This window comes from Tamandua tetradactyla, chromosome 13 (genome assembly GCF_023851605.1).
Source record: "Tamandua tetradactyla isolate mTamTet1 chromosome 13, mTamTet1.pri, whole genome shotgun sequence".
Taxonomy (NCBI): Eukaryota; Metazoa; Chordata; class Mammalia; order Pilosa; family Myrmecophagidae; genus Tamandua; species Tamandua tetradactyla.
In genome coordinates, this window is record NC_135339.1 from 84,102,917 (window position 1) to 84,126,573 (window position 23,657).

Below are 23,657 nucleotides of genomic sequence, written 5' to 3' on the forward strand. Positions count from 1 at the left end.
CAAGCTAAGATTAGAAATGGGAACGCAGGAAAGCCACACAAGCATGCCCAACTCTGGCCAGACTGGAAGCGGGAAATGTGAGAACTCCCAGAAGCTGGCCTGTTCCCTGAGATCTGGCCGGGGCTGGAGCTGTGTTCCTGGTTTTGGAGGCCTCTTCCAGTTGAGCTTCCAAGCCCCGGGCCAAACTTTCCCTGGGGTGTACTCCCCGCAGGCATGAGCTCCGTGTGTTTGGCAAGCTGTGTGGTCAGAAGAATCTGGCTTCCCACGCATGCGGCCCCGACCACACATCGGCTCAGGCAGAGACTGCGGCTTCTCCCTCCACCCATCTTCTCGCCAACAGCCAAGATCTAGAACAGGCATCCCTCATCCCAGGGTGCTAGGAAACCCCAAAGCTTGAGCTGGACAAGAAGAAACTTGGAACCAACACCCAAAGAAAGAAAATAATTAAAGTCAAGCCAACCTCTCATCGAAGACAGACATCGAAGTTGTTCTCCAGCTAAGAGAACTGACTCTTTTCCATAACGGAGGCACGAGGGACCACCTGGGGGCCCATTCTCCATTCTTCTAATAGGGGAAGGTCAGTGGGTCACTAAGAGAAGGAAGATCAACGGTCCCTATGATCAGACGTGCTGGCTGCCTTCGCTTGGCTGATGGCATTTAGTTCCATTGGCGACCTCCTGAGATTAGATATTATTAAATGCATTTTACAGATGGGGAAGCTGGGGCTTGCTATAAAAACCTGTTCAGGTCTGACACCTTGGAGATTTAACTGAGTTTGGGATTTGATTAAAAAAGAAGAACTTGAGGTAGCTTTGAGCTAAAAATAGCAAGGCTTTTCATAAATGCGGGTTGGGCTCAAATGCACCCTTAGCTAACTGCATGACAGGAGCCATCCCGGTGTCCTTTACTTACTTGCCTGCCTCCCCTGCAGGCCCAAGTACATGTTTACTGAGCTGAATTCATAACCCCACGACACCAGCAACTAGCCTGAGATCCCACTCAACAGTCCTTTTTGCCTCCTCCTTCCTGGAGGCAGGTCTGCAAACTGCTCCCTATTTGGAGGGTCTGGGTGTGAGCAGGCCGGGATAAAAGCCCAGCCCTGGCCGGGCTTCTCTGTTCTCCCCCTTGGGGAGCAAGCCCTCTACTGCTGGAAGCAGCTCCTCCCAAGGGGATCATTCTGAAGCTCTTCACCAGGTTTCAAACCTGTTCCAGATCCTTACCTCCAGGGGGCCTTCAGCAGGGGCCTCTGAACCCTATCATGCTACTTGGTCTGTCACTATGACCCTGGGCTCTTCTGCGAAGTAATCCTAATACCTACCCTTTGCCCTAACCAAGTCCACTGGCACCCAGTCTCTCATGGGCCCTCCTCTCCACCCTGAGAGAAGGTAGGAATCTCCACCTCCACTTTCAGGAGAAACTGAAAACAGGAGGCTGGGAGGAGGGGTGGTTTGGTGGGGAAGCAGGCGGCTACTAGGTCCGCAACCCACCAGCACTGTGGGCCTGTGTGTCCTCATCTCAGAAACGAGGACAGTGATTCAGACGGCCCAGCTCACATCTTTCCTCTCCCTTCCTGACAGCCCCTGTAGTCCGTGTCCACAAATGGGAGCTCTAACCATGCCTATCTCAGTCATTCTGGGCATTTCGGAAGCGTCAGCAGGTCAAACGGTAGCCCCCGTGCTGGCAGCACCCAAGCACCCAGAAAGCGGTTGAGGTGAATAATAAAAGTTACTGCCATTCTATTCTGACATTCTAAAAGGGACTCACTTGCTCCATTTTGCAAAGTTCATCTGACTCAGTTCTCTTTCTATCATACAGACCTGCCCCCAAAGCCTGCCGGATTGCAGAGTTCTCAGGGCCAGCGTGGAATGGTGAGCTCAGCCCAGCCCCTGTGACTTCTGTAGACAGGTAAGATGTACATCCCTCCCTCCTTGTTCAGTGCAGAACACTCAGCTGACCTCTTACTCCTTCTTGAAACTCCCTTTTCGGCCTCTCTGAACTGCACCCTGTCTTGCCTCCTACCTGTCTAACCGCCTCCACTGCCCTCTCCTGCCCTCTCAGTCAATCTCTTGATTTCAGACTTATCTCAGGTTTGACTCCAAGAACTTCTGTTCTCTCTCTTCTCAAGTCTCTCCCCAGATGACCTCATCCCCTCCCAAGGCTTTAAATTACACCTTCATTTGCTGCCTCCCAATTGTCTATCTCTAGCCCAGACTTCAGAGCCAAGCTTTCGCCTGCAGCTCCAACATCTGCCCTTAAATATCTCTCCGACAAGTTCAAAATGAGCTCTTGATTTTTCGCCAAAACCTGCTTCTCCCCCGGTCTTCCTCATCTTTGGAAACTGCACCATCATCCAATTTCTCAAGCTGGAAATCCAGGAGTCGTTCTTGGTCTTCCTTCCTCTCTCCCCTATACCTAACGAATGCATTAACATTCCTAACAGGAAATTCTATCTCCAATCGATCGACTTCTCTCTGGGTGTTCTGGCACATAAGCCTAGCCTAGCTCACCATCACGTTTTGCAAGGGCTCAGTCGTTTCCAATCCGCCACGCAAGAAAGGTACTGTAAAGTGGAAACCCAGGCACTTCACCCCCCCTGCAGTGGCTTCCCCCAGCACTGATGGCCAAGTCCAGATTCCTTGGCCAGGTCCTTACTGGCCAGATGAGCAGCCCCTGCTCCACCTCCAGTTGCTTCTCACATCCTCCTCTCCTCGCCCTTCCTTAGTCTCTGCACACACCTGACCCTCCTTCAGGAACATTCCCTCCTTCCCCTTCTCTGACCACCTGAGCTCGCCATTCCCCACCCCTCCTCTACTTCCCTCTTTGTTTCATCCACAGCCTCTTTCTCAAATGTTTCACATACTTATTTTCTGTTCCACATTTGCCACTCATCTCTTTTACTGTCACCCCACAGTTCCTGCTCCAAGACGCCAAGGACTTCATCGACTTGGTACAGCTCTTCGGAGCGCCCATGAATGGATGAGCGGCCAGGCCAGCCCTCCCAGAGGTGCTGTATTAGCAGCAGGGCCCTGGTGGGTATAGGAAGTTCTTCTCCATCTCCCACCCAGAACGGATGGAGTGTCCAAGACCAGAGGCTCTAGACAGGCAGCCTGCAAACAGACTGCCCTCCTGATGTTTATTTAGGAATATTTCAAAGCTACAGAGGAGATGAAACAGCACAATGGATATCCATGCTTGTCAGATTTGCTTTTCATACTCCCTCCCTCCCTCCCTCCCCCTCCTCCACTTTCCACCCCCGCCCCCACACTCTTTATGGCTAAATCCTCTGAAAGTAAGCTATGGATGTGCTTGATACTTTGCACCTTAACACAGTATCACTATCCTCACCCCCCCCACCCCCCATTTAACACCTGCACAGAAATAGAATCTAGTACCCAGTCCATATTCAATTTGCATTGCATCATAAATGTTATCTATTAAAGACATCCCCCAACCCACCGCCACCCCCACAGCCTCATCCAGGGTCCAGACCAGGATAATACGTTACACTCAGTTGTTGTGTCTTTCTAGGCTCTAATCCAGAACAACCTCCTGGCCATTTTTTGTCCTTCATGACACTGACATTTTGAATCTGTATCTTATCAAATGTCCCACACTGTGGATCTGATTCCTTCCTCGTGCCAGGGACTATCTGGACTAGCTAACCCCGTCTACACACAAACACACACACACAATCACAAAATACAAGACAGTTTTTAGTTTCCCTACAATAAATAATCTAGAAAAATCTTAAACTCTGTTCCCTCCTTGGAAGAAAAAAACAAAAACAGAAAAACATGCTGACTCTGAGCACAGGGTACTGGTGGGCCAGGCAGCAGGGGCTGGGGCACGGCTGCCCCCGAGGGCCCACACACTGCCTGATCCAACAGGGCAGCCTGGCCTGGCCTGTGTGGAGACCCAGGTGTACGACGCTGCCCAGGGCCCAGGTGAGAGGGGGTCACACCCACCTCTCCAGCGACCTGCGGGATTCCAGATGGAGCCTCCACCTCAGCGGCAGGTAGGAGCAGACTTCACCTCTGCCCAGCGAGGTAGCTCACACCTCCCCCACCCTGAAAGTGGGGCTAACAGAAAGTCCCTTGGGCTGCCCTAAATGCCCGAGAGGGCATCTGAGCACCTGTGTGCTTTCAAAATAACTCAAATGTTTAAAGTTCCATGGACAGTAGAATGTTTGGAATGCAACGATGGACCTCAGGGGAGCCAGCCAACTTTTCCACATAGAAGGTCACCCTGCTGAATGAGACAAAACCAACTTGAGCATCCAAGATGCGACGTTAAAAAATTTTTCCTTCATCCTGGAATAGTTCATGCCATTTCAAACTCAGAACCCTAAACAAACATCCAAAGTCTATGTCCAAAAACAACAACCACAGAACAAGGGAAGCCAAGAAATCATCAGAACTAAAGGATCCACCCCCTAACCCAGTCACCCTCCAAACTGGGAGAGCTAACGCCGAAGAGGGCCAAGCCCAGCCCTGTGCTAAGGAGAGGCGTCTCTTCTGCTCATCTCTGCAGTTTCCCTATAAGTTTATGAGGCTGTTTTGGCTTTTAAAGAGTTCATTGAACCCTAACGTGAATAATAATGCAATAAATATTTTGCAGGCTGTCCAAGACATGCAAGGACTTGAGCTAGCAAATGAGCACAGCCAAGCTGCCTGTCTTTTCTTCAAAGGCACGTTTAGCTGGATTGCATCCACCCAAGGGGAAGGTGAAGGACTCACTTTTTGGGACGCCAAGTACTCCATGCCCCTGGCCAGCTGGTAGGTGCAGGACACCAGGTCCTTGAAGGTCATCTGCTCCTCAGGGACGCGGTTGATGTCGTAGGAGTACTCCATGCCCGGCGGCCTCCGGGCTCGCAGGTATTCTCGGAGGTTGCCCTTGGAGGCGTACTCGACGATGACGTAGAGGGGCCCTGCGGATGGAGGAGGCCCGCCCTCAGGCTGCGCACCCAGCACCCGCTTCACGGGGCACTCTGCCGGCGCGGCCACGTAATTATCACCCGATGCCACCTTCTGAGTATTTTAACACACAGAAAAGGGCACGCAAAAAACAGAACGCCTATTTTCTAATCAAAGCAATAAGCAAAAGAATAATCAATACTTTGTCAAGAGAGCCTCGGGTCTTTAAGAAATAAAACAGGGGCACCCCTGAAATGTCCCCTCAGTATTCTCTCACCCGTGTCCTCCTAAACTGCTCCCACAAATGTGATCCCTCCAGCATATCCTCTCACACATACGCACTGATATACAATATATTATTTTTAATCACACAAATGAACAATAAAGACAGAGATCTGCAATATTTCCTTCTACACGTTATCCTCGTGGAGCTGATGAAAACAATTCTAGAATATTCCTCTTAATGGCTATATATAATCCATCTTATAAACACACGACACTTTATTTATTCGTTCCCCTCCTCACCAGGGCCGTAACAAACATTGTGCAAGGAGCATTCCGGGCACATTTCCTCACACACACGTGCAATGACCTCTCCCTGGTACACACCGGGATTGGCAAGCCGCAGCCTGCAGGCCTAACCCGGCCCGCTGCCTGTTTCTGTAAATAAACTGTGACTGGGTCACATCCAGACCCGGTCACCTGCGTACCGTCCGCGGCTGCGTCCTCGCTGCAACAGCAAATAGGAGCAGTTGCAACAAGACGATAAAGGACCACAAAGTGCAACATATTTACTGTCAGGCCCTCAAGGAAGAAGTTTACCAACTCCTTGACCAGACCTAAAAGAGAAACTGCCAAGTCAAAGTTAGGCGTTTTCATTACTGTCAACTTGTTTCTCAAAGTGCTGGAAATTCAGTGAGGAGGGTTGGAGGGGGCTCTCTCCTCTAAGGAAGAGAATGTGCCCCTTCACACTAGTTTCCCCTCCTTTTTTTTTTTTTTTGGTGGGGGGAGAGGGGGTGCATGGTCCGGGAATCGGACCCATGTCTCCCGCATGGAAAGTGAGCATTCTACCACTGAACCACCCAGGCACCCCAGTTTCCCTTATACCCAACTCTCGGAACCACAGAGAGAGGTGGGTTCCACAAGCCTCACTTTTAGCAAAGATCTTCTCAAGCGAACATTCAGTCTTAAGAAATCTCTCCTAGCACTTAGAAAGTCTAGGAGCCAACCTGGAGACGGCCCTTTTCAGTACACAACCAGTTACGACCTGGACGTGGCAGGATCCATGAGCACCTCCCGATCCAAAGTCACACTAGCTCCAGCTTTCCCCAGCAGCCCAGAATGATCACAGAGCCCCTTTATGTTTATAGCTGGAAACATCTTTCTAAGGGTATTTTAAAAGGAATGTGTATTCAAGATGCCCTGGAAGCAGGATGCAAAGCCCAGCCTGTTTCTAAAATGATTCTAACATTAAACTGTGGAGTATGTGGGGGAACACACTCTTTCCCTCCTACTCACCATCCTGGGTACAGGCCCCGAGAAGATTGATGATGTTTTTGTGTTTTCCAATCATCTTCATCATCTCCATCTCTGACACCAGATCAGAAAGGTCTTTCTCTGTGGCATCATCTACAAACATCAGGTAATGACAAGTCAGTAACTCCTTTGCAGGATCGCTAGAAGTTGCAGAAAACTTGGCTGAAACAGCATGAAACTGAACTTTAGAAGCATCACAGACTTTCCCCAGTATCTGTCACACCTTCCTCATTTTATCGGTGAGAAGACAACGGCCCAGACAGGGAACTGCCCTGCTGGATGTCATCATGCAGAGAATTTTGGTTCACTGGGGCCCAGAGTCAGACCTGGAACACAGGCATCTGATGCGAAGGCCATCCTTTTCCGGCAGCCTCACAGGTATGAGACGGTTCTCCTCTATCATGTAATAACCCCACCCTCCGGTGTGTCTAAGGTCCCTAAGGAAACCACATCAATCTGTGGAATGCCTGAACCCACCAGGAGGCTATCCAGACGAGCGCAAGGGTGGGAAAGCAGAGAGCACGGCACACCACTGCAGAACGTCTCCAGCCCAGGAGCTGCCAGCCCGCATCCTAGGAGCCTCGGAGTAGTCCCAGATGGGTACAGGTGACATCCCTAACTGTACAAAATTGTGTGTGCTCACGTGCATCTTTAGGGGGTGACGGTACACAGCTTCCACTGGCTTCTCAAGGGGCGGCTGTGATTCCCAACCTCAAAAAAGTTTTATACTTTCAAGCAAGAGTGGTTTAGTTTAGTTAAACTAAGTTAACTAACTTAGTGGCTAAGGAAAGCTAACTTAGGCTCAAAGTTAGCTTCTAATCAGTGGCAAATATAGAAAAGTCTGCACTTACTAAAAAAATAAAACAGGAGCACATTTAGGAACTATGCCGCAAAAGGCATTTCAGCTTCACAAAAATAAGAGCAAAACCCGTGACTAAAGGAGAACCCTTCCTGTGTTCTCCTGCCACACGGAGGGTAACACACCCACACACACCTCCCAGGATGGGCTCCTCTCTCGAGGTTTGCGGCCACCACGGCTGCGAAGCCACCCATGCCACAAGGCCCTGGGGCTGATGTTCTACATCCTACAGGGAAAGTCCGGCCTTGGCCTGGTAGGGAAAACAGAACCCCCGAAACTTCCTCTCTGTCATATCCCCAGGTAACACGGAGTCCTCTGAACAAAACCAGAAGTTCTGCCAACAGAGATGTGAAGGCCAGGTCTGCTCACACCCTGGTAGGTAGCCAGGGGCTACCGTGGCCCGCTGGTGCCACGCAATGGAACACGAAGGGCACACTGCCTGCCCAGCACCTGCCCCACCCATAGGGAGCAAAGGAACAGGGAAGGCACAGGCCATGCAGGGTGGGGGCCAGCAGGCTGCCTCTGTCACAGAGATGCATCTCCTCCCAAGGCTGCAGACATCTCAAAACATCCCAGCTTTCCTTGGAAACCATCACAGATTTTGGAAAATCTACAATTTCTTCGCTATCTCCAGTTTGTTACTTGGGGGGAAGCACGGTGACTTTCTCATGAGAACCCATGAGGGAAAGGAAAACATCTAACTCCCTGCAATGTGTCAGGCACCCAACATCCCAAGGATAGCCCCTCTGCCAGGCTGAAGGGGGAAGAAGCCAGATTAGGGCTGCCAGCTCCTTTTCTGAGAACTCCACCATGGGGTTTATAAAGAGTGTGCCCTATAACTCATCTCATGCAACAATACTACAGGAGGTCGAAGTTAAATGGTTCAAGTTGTTCAAGTTCCTTGAATGTGGCTATGAAGCAGGGTTCAAAGGGTAGTGCAGACGTGTTTACATCTCAAGGTGACTGTTTACATGTCCCAGAAGGTTCTGCACCAGCACCAATCCTGCTACCTCCTTTTTAACTTTTTAAATTACTCGCCCAGACCAGTATCAGGTCTGCTTTGTTCCTTCAGCAAAAGTAAAGACCTGGCCTCCACGCCCCTGAAGCCTTCCAAATGCCAATTTTCCAACTTAAGAGAATTAAATGAAGGTTTGGGTCCCAAACCCAATGCAAACCCTTAAAAATATAGAGGGAATGAAAAATCATGGTCATTTTCAAGGTGATTAAAATGTTTGGAACTAGACAGGGGTAGTTGTCACCCAACGTTGTCAATGTACCAAATGCCACTGAATTATGCACCTTTAAATGGTTCATTTTATGTTATGTGAATTTCTCCTCAATTAAAGAAAAAAGAATCACAGTCATCCTCAAAGAGTTGAAGAATCATATAATCTAGGAGGTTACCACTTTCTAACAAAAGTGACTTTTCTTTCTCAAAAGTACATTAAACTCAAGATTGAGGACAGGATGCTGATTTCTACTGAAAACTTTTCTTGGAGCTTACTCCTATGAAACTTATTCCTACAAAGGAGAAACTATGGCTACTTAGAATTATACCTGAGTCACTCCCAGAGAACTTTTTCGGTTGTTCAGATGTGGCCTCTCTAAGCCAACTTGGCAGGTGAACTCACTGCCCTCCCCCGTCTATACAGGACATGACTCCCAGGGGTATAAACCCTGGCAACGTCGGATAAGCCAGGACCCAGCATCATGGGATTGCGAAAGCCTTCGTGACCAAAGGGGGAAAAGAGAAATCTCAGTCTCATTGGCTGAGAGATTTCAAACAGAGCTGAGAGGTTACCATGGAGGCTATTCTTATACATTATATAGACATCCCTTTTTAGTTTATGGTGTATTAAGTGGCTGGAAGGAAATACCCGAAACTATAGAGCTGTGTTCCAGTAGCCTTGATTCTTGAAGACAACTGTGTAACTATATAGCATTTACAATGTGACTGTGTAATCAAGATTGTGAAAACCTTGTGATGACATACTCTTTACCCAGGGTATGGACAAATGAGTAAATAAATAAATAAATAACGAGGGAAAGGGATAAGGGGTAAAAAAAAAAAATTAGGGAGAGTGAAATACTAGTGGTCAATGAGAAAGAGGGGTAACAGGTGTGGAATGTGAGTTTTTTTTCTTTTTATTCTTTTTCTGGAGTGATGCAAATGTTCTATAAATGATCACGGTGATGAATACACAACTATGTGATGCTACTGTGAGCCTCTGATTGTATACTCTGTATGGACTGTATGTGCGTGAAAATATCTAATAAAAATGTTTTTTTAAAAAAAGAAAACTTCGCAAGCCCTAGCACCAACTTCCCGATGTCCTTTACAATCATCTTCAGATGCCACAAAAGGGACATTCTTAAAAAGACTCCCCTCCCTTACCCCCACCCCCTCCCCACTCACCTTTCAGCATCTTCACAGCCACTGTGACGGCTTCTTTGGGCTTATCTTTGTCGATTCCCACTGCTTCAGCCATGACCACTTGCCCAAAGCAACCTTCCCCCAAGGGTTTGCCCAGCGTCAACCTAAATGTGTAAACAGGGGATTAGCACACGGCATCTGGTAGAGGCGGGTAGCAAGTGAAACGCCAGGACTAAATATAAAAATCTTGCCAGTAGCTTGCTAAAGCATGGAGCATTTATCACAGGGAACTAATGAGACTTAGGGCACACATGCTTGTGTGTGTAATAAGAGTATTTTTTTAGTGGCATTTTAGAGAATGACAATGACTGGTGGAACAGCGATTACATCTGACATTTGAAATCTCGATTTATTTTCTTTATGGTACCCTTGCTAGCGAAGTGGTGGGCAGCTTTCCTAAGGGCTAACAATGAGGAGTTTTTGGATCTTAAGCCAATTAAATATTCAGAATTTAGAATATCTCAAAAGCAAAAGTTAAAAGCTTTCTAAAAAGTTTTTGCCTCTGCAAAGTGGTGGCTTTAAAACTGCTATTATTTAAATAATAGTGGATCATCTATGGTTGTGTTCCTTGCCAAATTACGTGATAGGAATCTTAAACACATTTACAAGGAATCTCTAATTTTTCACTAAAGGAAAAAGAAATGATTGAAAATGGGAGGTGGTATTTTTCTGACCCAACAGTTCAAACATCCTTTATGACTACTCAATATTAATAATAGAGGAAATCCAAACTGAACACAACAAACTCAATTGCCAAGCTCAGAAACTCTATGCACATCACACTAATAGCCATATATTGTCCTTAGGCATTCCAGAAAACCAACAGAATGGAGACGTCTTTGGAATACTTATGAATGTGGTCTTGTAACTTAGGCGTGACACAGCGTGGCATTGAGCTATCATCAGTAAACAGTATTTACAGTAAGTACACACTGGTTTGAAGAAGTTCAACATGAAGACTGAGGGCAGTGTATATTCTGCTGAGGTCACTCTGTTTCTATCCAGAACGAAAATTAAATTTAACATCTTGGCAGAAAATAAACATTTGCATTGGAAAAATGGCTAATTTATGTCCCTTTGCCTTGCCTATGACAAGCATAACAACCCTTTCTTTGTATAACTTCTGCCCCCAATCTAATAAACTGCCTCTAAATAGATTTCATTCATCGGAAATCTGCTCCACCTACATTTGTGGGAAACAGTTTTGAAATGTTTAGCACTCAGATTTTCCATGCTTGGGGTACTCGCGGGTGGGGGCTAACAGGTTGGCTCATACAGACTCCCACTGTTGACCAACCCATCACAGGTGGCAAGAGCTACAGACCAAACCTGGGAACTGCAATTTCTTAAAATATGACCGCCACTCCCCGGGTCATTTACATACAGGAATGCACACATGAACCTGCACACTGGCACAATTACCCACCAAGCGGGGAGCTGAGGGGGCTTGTGAGAAATACCCCTTTCTCCACACTTTAAAGCAAATAAAACTATTTTTTGTATTTTCTCCTGGACCTTGCCAGTACAAGTACCCAATAAACTGTAGAGTACACAAATAAACCAGGAATTACTTCCATTAGCACTCTGAATGATACCTGCATAATTACTTGGCTCTAGCTTATGGTATATATTAGTATCTCTAAACCAGCTGCTGGAAGACAATACTAGCGTAGTGTCATCTGCGGCAAAATTACAAGTGCTGCACAAGCTACCTCCCCTTCCAAACAGAGCTTGTCCAATAGAGTCTCTGGAAATGCTTATCTTTTTCATTTCCAAATTTGTGTATGAACTCCTTCTGCAGTAACTAAACACTTCTTTGATGTATCTCTGGGAGATACTGAATATATCAAGGCAAAGAGGGTAGCTATATATAAATGAGTCAAAATTATTCCAGTTTATTTGGTGCAGAAATGTGGTAGGTATATCCACATCCCAGTACTCTCACATCATTCAGATGCTAACTACTGCAAAAGATAGTGAGAAGTGAGCTGGCAACCCTTCAGTGACCATGCCACTTCACTTCAGGTGGGTCTGGGGTTGGTCCCTCCTAGTGGGCCATGGGCTGGGTGCCTGAGACCCGTCCCACCCACATCACCACCTTTGGGGGCCTGCAGTTCAGAGTTCCTGGTTGCCCACATACAAAGCAGGGGGAAAGGGAAACTTACAGGAGACAAAAATTGTGCTCCATGCTGGGAGGTCTGTATCATGACCCTCACTTATAGGGGTAAAATCCAGTTAATCAGGTGCCTTGCCCAGGGTTGCCCAACCACGGGCTGGCAGAGCCAGGATTCAAATTCAGCCCGACAGAGCCCACGGTCCACGGACTTCAAGTCAGACCCAGCAATGTCTTTCCTCAGAGCCCAGGTAGTCACACTCTGGCCAAATACGTGGATGAGGCATCTCTTTGCCATCCAATAAAGGAAATATCATGGGCCACAGGAAATTAGATGTCAGATGCACACATTAATAATCAGAGGGTAAAGATTCTTAAGGCAATTTATATGCTGCACCTAATTCCTCCAAAGAGAGGAACCTCATTATAGTCATGTTCTAGTCATCAGAAGTTGGAATGGAGGATCTGTTTTTATAGATTGGATAATACCAATTTGATTCCATTCAACTAGGTTTGAAATGACAAGAATGCTAACCAGATGCCATCTTGTTTGGGTACAAAACATGGCTTAGTAGCTCTGTTTTGAAAGTTACAAAAGAGAGAAAAAAAAATCAAGTCTCTTATTTTTCCAGGAGTTGGTTAATTAGAAAGCCAATCTCACTCCTGTTGACATCATCAGAGCATGTCCTTTGCTGTGGAAATGCCCATCCACTCGACCCATATCTATCTACGCCTCCAGCTGGGATGTTCCCCGAAGTACTCACTTATCTCTTGGAAACTCCCATTTGGGGTCCTCTGGCAATTCGTATTCAGACACGCCCGCCAGCATGGGGGTGTCTGCTGTTGAGGAGAGGCGTGTTGTTATCCTCACCAGAGGGGTGTTGGAGTTCATGGAGGAGCTGGACTCGGCAGAAACCTGGATACAAAATGCAAAGATACAGATGTAATCCTGGCTCTACCTGAAAAGCCTGGAGACCGGCTGGAGCCCAGCCAGAACATCGGTTCTTAGAAAGGAAGGGGGATGGGAGCTGGTCAAAGCCATGAACTTAGGTAACAAAATGAAGACCACTGGATTCCAGTTCCTCTCTTCTCCCTCCTATGCAGGACTAGATTTCATCCAAGTAACATGTCCCTAAGATCAGGTTTTCAAACAAAAATATTATATAGTTCTTGATCAAATGCAAGTTCTTCCTTCTACCTTCCTAGTCCCTCCAAGTAGTCCTGTGAACACATCGGGTGCTTCGTGGCTGCCTTTTTACCTGAACACAAATGAGCTACTTCAGATCTAGTCAGATCATTCATCAATGCTGTGCTTACGAAATTAGAAGAAAACAATTGGGAAACTAGCTCTTTAGTATTCTGTCTTTCAGAACATAAAGCAGAATAAATAACTCAAGGAAAAGCTCCAGGACTTGAATATGACAGGCAATGTGCCGATCTGTTTCCTCCAACTCCCTTTATTCAAGGTAACCAAGACCCAAACACTGGGGTCCACTGTCCCATGAATCGATGCTTCCAGTCCAGAAGCACAGTTCTGTTCCTTCTCCCCAGTCGTTCTAGGAACTTGCCGATACCCACACTCCAGTAGATGTAAATGGGCTACTGCATGTCAACTTCAGTTTCAGAAACCAGTGGGTTGCACATGCGCAGTAAAAAGTGAAGAGAAAGAAAAATATGTTTATTCAATCACAGGGGAGGGCTCCTCTCCCATCTAACAGCAGGTGGGGTTTCAGCAAGTTTTTCTCATCTATCCCAATGCATTACAGCTCTGCATCTGATAAAAAATAACTATTTCTTAATATATCATCTTCCCTTTGCTGGTTCCAGGGAACAGAAAAAATACCTGAGGTGCCCATTTGAAGGCCATTTCTGAGGATTCTCACACAACCTTGGTCAGACTGTAGAGCGCTGGGACAACATGTTATCCTGAGCCATGAACAGAGCATTTACCCAAAAGGGCTGGAGAATGAGGTTCAACACAGCCCACCAAAGCGGCCCACCCACCCACCTTGGGTTCTGTCTCCAGCTGTGCTTACAAACACCTTTATATTAAGATGGCAAAGAAGGAGCCCAGGTGAACAAATTTAGTTGGGATGAACTTTCCTGAGGGAGAACCTGGACTGTTCTCACAGGGGAATCAGCTGACCAGCACTTCCCTTGGCACCTTTTATTAAGAAAACCTTGATTCTCTCCTTTGCACAAGCCCAGACTGCCCTTAACGCAGAATAAACCAGCAAGAAATAACCTTAGGAACAGGACGTTGGTCTCTGTATCAAAACCAAGAAGTAGGCACTTTTTAAAGCAGAATTTCTATTATATTTTTATACGTACAGGAACACATTTCTGAGCCTTCCAAGCAGTCTTTTGACAAGAGAAATTATTCCTAAGTTATATTGTACAAATATTAGGTGCAACGTTTGTCACTGTGAGCATAGTTTAAAAAAAAACATAATTTTTCCCTTTTTAGGTAAGTTGTGGGTTTACAGACCAATCATGCATAAAATACTGGACTCCCATACACTACCTCGCCGACACTTGAGGAGCATGTGCCACAATCAATGAAGCACAGTCCTCTAATTGTACTATTAAAGTCCATAGTTTAATCTAGGGTACATTGTGCAGTACAGTTCTGTGGATTCTTTTTTTTTAATTTTCATTCTGTCACCACATATATACAATCTAACACTTCCCCCTTTAAACACATTCAGATAAATATTTCAAGTGCTATTAACTGCAGTAACAATGTTGTGCTACTATCACCACCATCCATCACCAAAACATTTCCATCACTCCAAACAGGAATCTGTACATTTTAAGCCTTAACTTCCCATTCCCTATCTCCACCCCATCCCCCGGTAACCTGTATTTCAGATTCTGACTCGCGAGTTTGCTTATTCTAATTGTTTTTAATCAGTGAGATCGTACAATATTTGTCCTTTTGTGTCTGGCTTACTTCACGCAACATGATGTCTTCAGGGTTCATCCATGTTGCTGCGTGTATCAGAACTTCCTTCCTTTTTATGGCTATTGAATAATATTCTATTGTGTGTATATACCATATTTTATTTATCCATTCCTCAGGTGATGGATTGATTATTTGGATTGCTTCCATCTTTTGACAACTGTGAACAATGCCACTATGAACATTGGCGTGCAGATATCTGTTGGAGTCCCTGATTTCAATTCCTTTGGGTACATACCTAGTAATGAGATTGCCAGGTCACATGATAGTTCTATATTTAGCTTTCTGAGGAAATGGTTTTGATTTGCATTTCCCTGATGGTGAATGATGTTGGGCATCTTTTCACGTACTTTCTGGTGATTTGCACATCTTCTTTAGAGAGATGTCTGTTCAAGTCTTTCGCCCAGTTTTAAATTGGGTTGTTTGCCTTTTATTGTTAAATTGAGAATTTCTTTATATATACAGGGTATCCTTTATTGGATATGTGGTTTCCAAATGTTTTCTCGGATTGTACAGAATGTCTTTTTACTTTCATATAAAGTCTTTTGAGGAAAAGAAGTTGTTTTTTGTTTTAAATAAGATCCCATTTATCTATTTTTTTCTTTAGCTGCCTTATGATTTGGATGAAAAAAAATTTTTAATTAAAAAAAAAAGAGAAATTATGAATCATTAATTTGATAGTTGCAAAGAGCCTCCTGGAGAGACTAGGGCCTCACAACTCCAGTGTCCAGTTGCACCTGAAAATGATGCAAGCAAGCAGAAAAAGACAAGGTAAATATATACAATCCAATGGAGTCCCTGCTACCTGCTGATGACAAGGACCAGAAAGGACTCCTCCTAGGTCAGATGCCAAGGGGTGCAAGGAGCTGGCTGGTCAGTTTCTTCCAACTCTTTATTCCAGGTAACTGCAGACTCCTGTGGTATCCAACCTCACAGCAGGGGGCCGACCTCATCTTCAGGACTCATCAGCTCCAGGGACTTTCAGAAGCATCATATAGATTTCTATGGTAGACAGACTTGGCCAAAGAAGCTTCCCCAAATCCTAAGGCCCACCTAATTCATTCTGCGCCAAGGCTGTGTGCTTGCGGTTGCAAAAGAGTACTGGAAGGGGGGTGTTTTCAAAGACCCTAGTAATGGGATTGCCAGGTCACATGATAGTTCTATATTTAGCTTTCTGAGGAAATGGTTTTGATTTGCATTTCAAATCAAAAGACCTTCTGGAAAGTTCTTCCATGTGCCCAGGCAAAAATCACCACTTGCTGCAGCATGGATACACGCTTAAAGATCACGAACAAGAAGATCCAACGCAAACTAGGAAAACAGACCTGAATGAGGTAAGACAACTCAGGCTCCTAGCAGCTGAGGCCAGGCAGATTACACAGCCAAGACCACCTCTGTCCAGTCAGTAGCACAGACCATAATCACTGGATCTGGAGAGTCACGGAATTCCACTATCGGCACACATGGTGCCTGACTGGAAATCACTGTGGGGAACAATTCTGGGTGAAGTTAAAAATCGGAAAGCAGAGGCATGCCTGAGCTTTTGTGCCTTGTCCCTGCAAATCCTCAGCTCTCATCAGTAAAACTTACAGGGTGTGATGTGGGAAAGAAGTCTTCCCACAGTGAGAAGTGAAAACATATGCTTTTTTTTTAAAAGTCTCTGGTAGGATACATAAAGGACTTAGCAGTGGTTACCTTTGGGGAGGGACATTAGGAGTTGGGGAAAGGGATAGAAAATACCTATTTCAGAACTTTTCATACCACTGAATTTTATTATAATGTCTATGTATTCCTTTAATATATTTTTAAAAGTACTTTCTTACTTAATAAAAAAATGTTTTTTTTTAAAGAATAGGGATCACAGAGGGAAAAGAAAATGGTAGGCACACATTTGAGTCTTGTTGGAAGTAAAATACACTGACTTCAAAAATAAACTTAAAACAACAAGATGGTTGCTCCCACCCCTTCTTTTTCTGCTACCAGGCTGGGGTTGGTGGCATCTTGGCATCATTCAATGCAGGGACCCCAGGGAGATCCCGTACTGGACAGGCTGCACACCAACCAACTGCAGCAACGAGGGGCCATGTAGTCAGGCCACTGGGGCCCACGTCCCAGGTTCAGCCCTGACTGTATGAGCTTTGGGAAGTCATTTAACCTTCCCAAGGCTGAGTTTTCTCACCTGTAAAAAGGAGACAGGAATAGTTCCTGCCTCCTGGAGTTAAGGGGAGGGTGAGCTGACATAACACCCACAAAGTGCCTGGTGCTTTACCTGGCACACGGTAAAAGCTCAGCTACTATCTGCTACCAACGTGATGACATGGTTTCAGTGACTTTAGACTCACTTGCAGCCCAGATCCATGGGGGTAACTTGGGAGTGTTTGGATTCTGGAGTTACTCCAAGCGTAAGATACCAACATACTATGCACAACGGGGAAGAAAGAAAACCCAATGTCAGGACTGACTGCAGAATTCTCGAGGAAAATGTCTTTGTTTAGGATACTCCTTAAAGGGTGCATGTGATTGGGTGACGAGGCCTTCTGCTCACAGCCAGGAGGGGCTGGGACTCCAGAGAGCTAGAGAACAAACTGCTTTGCCCAAGAAATTAAGAATCCAGGAGTCAGGGGACCGTCTTGGGACAGAAGGAAGGCAGGAGAGTAAGCCAGTCTTAACGATTAGTATGGGATAGGGGCTGTTTAAGAAAAGAAACCCTTAAGATTCAGTCTGAAGTTAACTGCTCTACAGCTAACCTCTGACCCAAAAAGAATCTTCAGTCATAACCCCCTGGCAAAAGTTCACATACACACACCTTCCACCAGCCAGAATGTCTCAACAAGGTTTCAATGGGAAAGCACTGAAAATTGAAAACCTTTGCAAACTTTGTTGTTGTCACGATTATTGTTTTTTTTAAAAAAAGTTATATTTACAGAAAGGATTAATTATAGAAATTTTGTTCCCATTAAATACACGGGTTCAGATGAAATGCACCAATCTGGAAAATACTTTTGTTAAACACTGAAGGAAAAAAGGTAAGAAAATGCCAAAAGTATTAGAAACTACAGAATTCTATCTCTCTATCTACTGAGGTATATCTTAATTTTACCGCCATGCATTTTTACTATGCTTTTTAAATCCCCTCTGGGACTGTAAAATAGAACTGGCTTTCTCTTCACCATTTTACTCGGAGCACTAACATGTTTCAAGGGCTCTGCTCAATCCCTTGAAGGCAATTCCTCCACAGAATGCCAAGTTTCAACTCGATTTTCAAGTAACTCCTGCTGCCCGTCTCTGAAATCCTACTTCTTTGGCATTATTAGATTATCCCCCACCCCTTTTTTTTCCTGTTGCACAGTCATAAGCTTCTCTATCAGATATCCTTCTTCAAGTCTTGGTTTTTATTTTTAACTAATATCAAAATATTTTATTGCTAGTGATAAATTATTTATAAATAATAAAAGCTAACTCTCTAGTCAACTGTTTTTCCATTCCCAAATCCTGGCAGCCTTTTTTCTTTTCGCATTTCTTTCAGTCTCCAATTCAGCTTCCTCGCTTTCCGGAATCTCTTTCCCACGTGCCATAAATCAAGCTTTGAACTAAATGTGCTTTTCGTCTCTTTCACAGTACATATGGGAGATTAAGTAAGGAAGTGGTTTTTTTTTTTCTTTTCTTTTTTAAAGGCCACCAAGCAATAGTGGTCTCTCTTTAGACTAGATTAAATTGAATGGTTCGTGGAGGACTTGCAGAGAACAGAGCAGACAGAAGCAAAAACGCCGGGGAGAAGAGCAAGGATCTGTGTTTACTGTGAGGAAGGTATACATATCCTCGGCTCACAGACGACCAGGGCAACCCATCGTCCCGGAAGCCATGGATTCACTTTCTCAGTCCCAACCAGAAGAGAAGGCTCTGAAGTTTCCATCTTTCTGCTACAAGCTGTGTCTACACTCCCATGAGCACACAAAATGGCTTTCCCCACCTCCGGCGGAGTGACTGAGGCAGAGGTTTCAGGGGGTTCTGGGTTTGGGTGTCAGGGTATCTTTCGCTCCGTAACAAAATTTAGGTAATTAGGCAAGAAGGTTTTTCAGGCACTCCTGGTCTCCCTTAGCAGGTCTTCACCTTCCCCAAATCTGTCCCTGGGACTCCAGGGATAAACCTGTCAGAGCAAGGGCAGACCAGTACCAGGAAGGCTGGCTTCAGTTAGATCATGTCAGCCCAAATCCAGGTCAGATCTTAGTCAAACTGGCACGTCCATCAGAGGCTGGGAGAGGAGGAGTGCAGGGGGAGCGGGCTGGGTGAGATGCTCATGAAGGGCAGATTCCAGTTAAGCTACCCATGGCCACTCTAATTACCCAGTTATTTTCTGGAACCAAGGAGGCTTCCTTATACCATCTGATTGACCAAAATAAAGAGAATGTTCCAAGATCATGATGCTCGCTGCTGCGTAGTAAATGCGCTTCTAGAAAGTGGAACTTCCCTTCCTGGAATTCATTGTGTTCAATAACCATTAATTCAAGGCCCCAAGGCCTGGCTCATGAGTCACATCAGCCCTCTTCATCTTCGTCTTGTTCATAAAGTCCTTGGAAACATGTTGTTTACGTCAAAGAAACTGTCATAAAAGACAAACTTGGCCTCCTTTGATTTTTCTCTGGGATTCCATCTACCTGTATCAGTGGCTGGGGCCACTGAAGTCTGAGGGAAAATACTCTGTAACACCTTCTGAGATGTTGGTGGTGGGGGTAGAGCGTGAGTGTGCAAGCACAAGGGTCTCTCCACCACCCAGGAGACCCAATGCATAAGAGAGCCTGCCTATGGAAGCTTCTGGCTCCAAAGAACTTGACGTACTCACTGAAAAACCCACTCAAACATACCCTGCAATGCTGTAGGCCTCCTTAACAAACATCCTCTGTTTTCTCTCCCTCACCCCTCTCCGCCCCTCCTCCCCTCCCCAATAACTGATGTGTGGGAAACACAGAAAGTTAAGTTCCCTCTTTACCTCACAGATGTGCAAAGGCTGTTCAACAACGTCCACCGGCTGTCCAGCCGCAGCACTGGGGTCTTGTACAAAAACTAATAAGCCTCTCTCTGGGTCGGCTGCTATGATGCCATTCCACACAGATGCCAAGGGAGGAAGGTGAGCAAATGCCTAGCATGCATCTGATGCAAAAAGAACCACTGTCAAAGGAGAGAGAGAGCCACAGCAAATGCCCTCTGCCTCATGCCCCCACCGAAAAGGTGTTTCTCTTTTCCTGAGCATCAAAGCACAGAAAAAGCCTCAAAAAATTCACGGCTACTGGGAAATGATCACAAAGAATTTATTCCTCAGTACTGGAGAAAAATATTTGTGTTTCAAACAAACAAAAATACCAGAGTTCTACAACATAATGAATGTACTAAATGCCGCAGAATTGTACACTTTAAAGTGGTTAATTTTACGTTATGTGAATTTCACCTCCATTAATAAGAAAAAAAATACATATAAGGAAAAAGAATATACACACATGCTATGATTATGTTGACTGGTTTTAATAAATTATTTAATTAAAATTATATATATATTGACATGTTCATCTTATCTCAGTAAACTCAATGCAGGTTAGTAAACGTCAAGGGGGAAAAACTCATAACAGGATCAAAAGACAACTTCTCGTGTTCTAAAAGGAGAACAGTGGTTGCTCTGAGGGAGGTGCTAGCTGTGTGGGCCGCCTGGGTGTGCTGGGGGGAGGACGAGGGCCGGGGACAAGAAGGGCAAATTCGGACTCCATCCTGACGACACTGTGTGTCAACCCAGAAGGCCGGGCCAGTGCAGAAAACGGCCTCAGAAATGCCTAGGAACAAGCCATCCTTGAGACATCTGATTAGAGGCTCACCTGTCGCCAGGTAAAGGCAGGCTTGGCCTCCCTATGGTATTTTCTCTGTCATCAACATATCTGCGAGCCTTTCTGGGGCTTTTCATTCTAGCCACAATCCAATAACCTTCTTTCATCCAGCTGCCCGACAGGCATCAACTTCTCCAGGGAAGGGGGGCTGTGCTTACTGACACAGCGCTGTTTGTGAAGAGCAAATAATGCAGCCCATTTTGATTATCTGAAAAGTAGAGATGGGCCAAGACTCCCCCAAATACATTCATCTCCCAGAGCTTTATTTTTCCAGAGGGATTGGGGTTTGCCAACCCTCCTCTGCTTCTCTTACACTCCTTGGCCCCGGAGAAATTTAAAGCAGTTATACTTCAAATAAAGACTCCCATTTAACCCTGGCGCCACCGGAGAATGGGACAGGTCATGTCTTAGATGGAACCCAGCTTAGACAAAGTTAGTCAGTAAGTTACAATGAAGAAAAGGCAGAAAGCAGAAAAGAGAGAGGGAAGGAAGGAAAGGGGTAAGGAATCCAAAGCCCCTTTTAGGTACAGGAGGGTTTGGAAGAAATGACCATCTGAGTGAAGACACACAATGAAGAAAGGCCAGTAGGCAGAGAGAAAAGAAAGCACAAATGACCACGACTGTGTCAAGGGAATTTTAAGGGCACCTGCCTCTTTTATATTATGAAAAAGAAAAGGAAAAAGAACAGTGTCAACAGTTGCAAATAAAATGACGACAAAATGATTAAGGGACAATAGCTTGGCTAAGCCAAATTACTGGTTTGTTTCAGGAGGTAGTATTTTTCCTCTACTTGAAAAAATAATAGCGATGGAACATCATCACTCCTTTTTTCAGGCCCCAAAGGCCAGATTCACAGAGATGGTAGCCCTAAGAATGCCCTCCAGAAGGAACTGGTTAGGAGGGTGTGAAGGGAGGGGAGGCTATGCCAGCTGAAAGCCACAGAACTATCTGGCCCTGAAAAGGTCTAACAGACTAGACTCTGCTTCCCTGGTCCCAGGAATGACAGTGGGTCATTTTAAATGACAACAGCTTTCCTGGGGGGAGGGGTGACTCAATGGGCCTCCTATTTTCCTTTGCTTTTGACACCATTGGATCAGCTACCTGCCCTTGACATACACTCCAAATTCTATCCTTACCGTTGATGAATAAAAAAGACCTGTTTGAAACATGGCCTCAAAGAAAATAACAAGGACCCATTCAGACCGAGGTTTGGAGCTGGGTTGAGAAGACCCGGTTCTATGCCAAAAACACTATTGACAACTGGCTCCCAATCCTTCCTATTGCCGGGTCCAAAAACGCTGCCACCAGCCAAGGCCCCAGGGGAGACAAGACTGGGATTAACCCAGTGTTTCTCAAAGAACCTCTTAGAACCAATCAAGGACTTGTTTAAAAGGCAAATTCCTGACCCCACTCGTGACCTACAGAACCAGAGTCTCTGGGATAGGGACTAAGGAACCTGTGACTTTAACAAGCACCTAGTAAATTTTATCTAAATGCACACTGAAATAGAGCCCATGAGTTAGCCATTTTACTGCTGTTTCAAAAAAAAAAAAGCTTTCATGTGAACCACGTTTCAAATGCTTTTGTAGCTTTGCACACATTTGCCTTCCCGTTCCATCTCTGTGGCAGCCCTTCCGGAGAGGAAAGATTCAAAACAATTTCTCTTCCACCCACCTGTGCAGGCCTTTGGTTAAAGTTGAAGCCGGAGGCTCTATCTTGCCTCATCTCCCCAGAGGAAAACTCAACCCATCAGGAACCATATCCAAGCAAAGATTAACCATCAAAGACCAAGCATGAGGTTAACAACAATCTGTTGCCAGTTTCATATAAAAATCATTTTGCCCCCCAATCAAGGGCCACATCTGTGAATTACTAACAACTATTTAATATATGTATAAAATTCTATCCTAAGAATTAGAGACTGAGCCAAAATTCAGTTTCGATTTTTAGAAATATATCAAGGGCTGGTTTAAATTAGGCAGTAATTCAGATTCATCTCTGGGACATGGGTTTCTGACCTTGATTATAAAAAGTAAGTCTAAGAGAACTCTAGTCCCTTTCCACATAGTGGCATAAGCCCCATCTGAATAATTATGCCTGTCTCAAAAACGGCATCAGATCTCAGGGGACTAAAGTGGCCTCTGCCTTGAAGAGACCTGCAGATTTAAGTGTCAATAAACAGGCACAGACGGCATTTCCTCCCAGTGTTAGTTCCATTCTTGTTAATTTAACTCCCTGACTCACACCCTTGTCCTTTCTTGCCCTTGGACCTGGACGCTGGTGGGTCACAGGATTGCTTGGTGACTTGAGCCTGCAAGCTTCCGGCGCTTACTGAACCAACCCCAAGAGGCAGGCTGGAACCACTTTCATGTCGGAGCTCAAAGAAGGAGATCCAATCAAAGCAAAGGAAAAGATCCAAGAGCTGGCTGGGTCACAGGGGAGGGATAAACTTCTTTGAACTCTTTATCTACTTTCTGTTACCTGTCTCCGCAGGGGGATGCGTTTGGTCAGCTTGTGCACGGCCGGCTGGCTGCCGAAGTCCGGCTTCTTGGTCGTTGTCTTCATTCGGCACAGGATGACCGTCACCACCATACAGGCAATTAGGAAGACCCCTATGCAGTAAATGGCTATCTCCAGGTAGTCGGGGGAAGCTGTAATCTCCTTTTCTCTTACAGGAGCTAGATTGTAGATCACAGGGAGGGGAATAGACAAGCAGGCCACAGAGTCAGGACACCAACTGACATATCAGACTGCAACTAAAGGAATCAAAAGACAATGCCTGTGCCAAAGACAAGATGGGCTCCCAATAAATCGGGGCAATGCAGAGTGACCTAGGCCAGTGGCCTGCCAAGGGCCTCTTCCAAATACAGGTGAATAACCAACACTGCCCAGGCCATCACCATATCTAGCCTCAGCAGGCACCTGCAAACCAGTGAAGGCTACCGCCAGGTAACAAAGGGCAGGCCACAT

General features: G+C 45.6%; 1 protein-coding gene across 13 annotated transcripts in view; it reads right to left on the reverse strand.

Moving 5' to 3' along the window:
- FGFR2 (fibroblast growth factor receptor 2) overlaps positions 1-23,657 on the reverse strand; it is a 102,769-nt gene that overhangs the window by 10,806 nt on the left and 68,306 nt on the right. For 7 of the 13 annotated variants that reach the window (XM_077126237.1, XM_077126233.1, XM_077126229.1 and 4 more), the window contains 5 exons: positions 23,162-23,365; positions 12,620-12,770; positions 9,725-9,846; positions 6,432-6,542; positions 4,737-4,927 (listed from right to left, as the gene is read on the reverse strand). In XM_077126237.1, coding sequence (XP_076982352.1) covers positions 4,737-4,927; positions 6,432-6,542; positions 9,725-9,846; positions 12,620-12,770; positions 23,162-23,365 — 779 coding nt within the window. Of the gene's footprint in view, positions 1-4,736; positions 4,928-6,431; positions 6,543-9,724; positions 9,847-12,619; positions 12,772-23,161; positions 23,366-23,657 lie in introns of all 13 variants that reach the window. The other 6 variants (XM_077126239.1, XM_077126235.1, XM_077126231.1 and 3 more) reach the window with 2 other exon arrangements.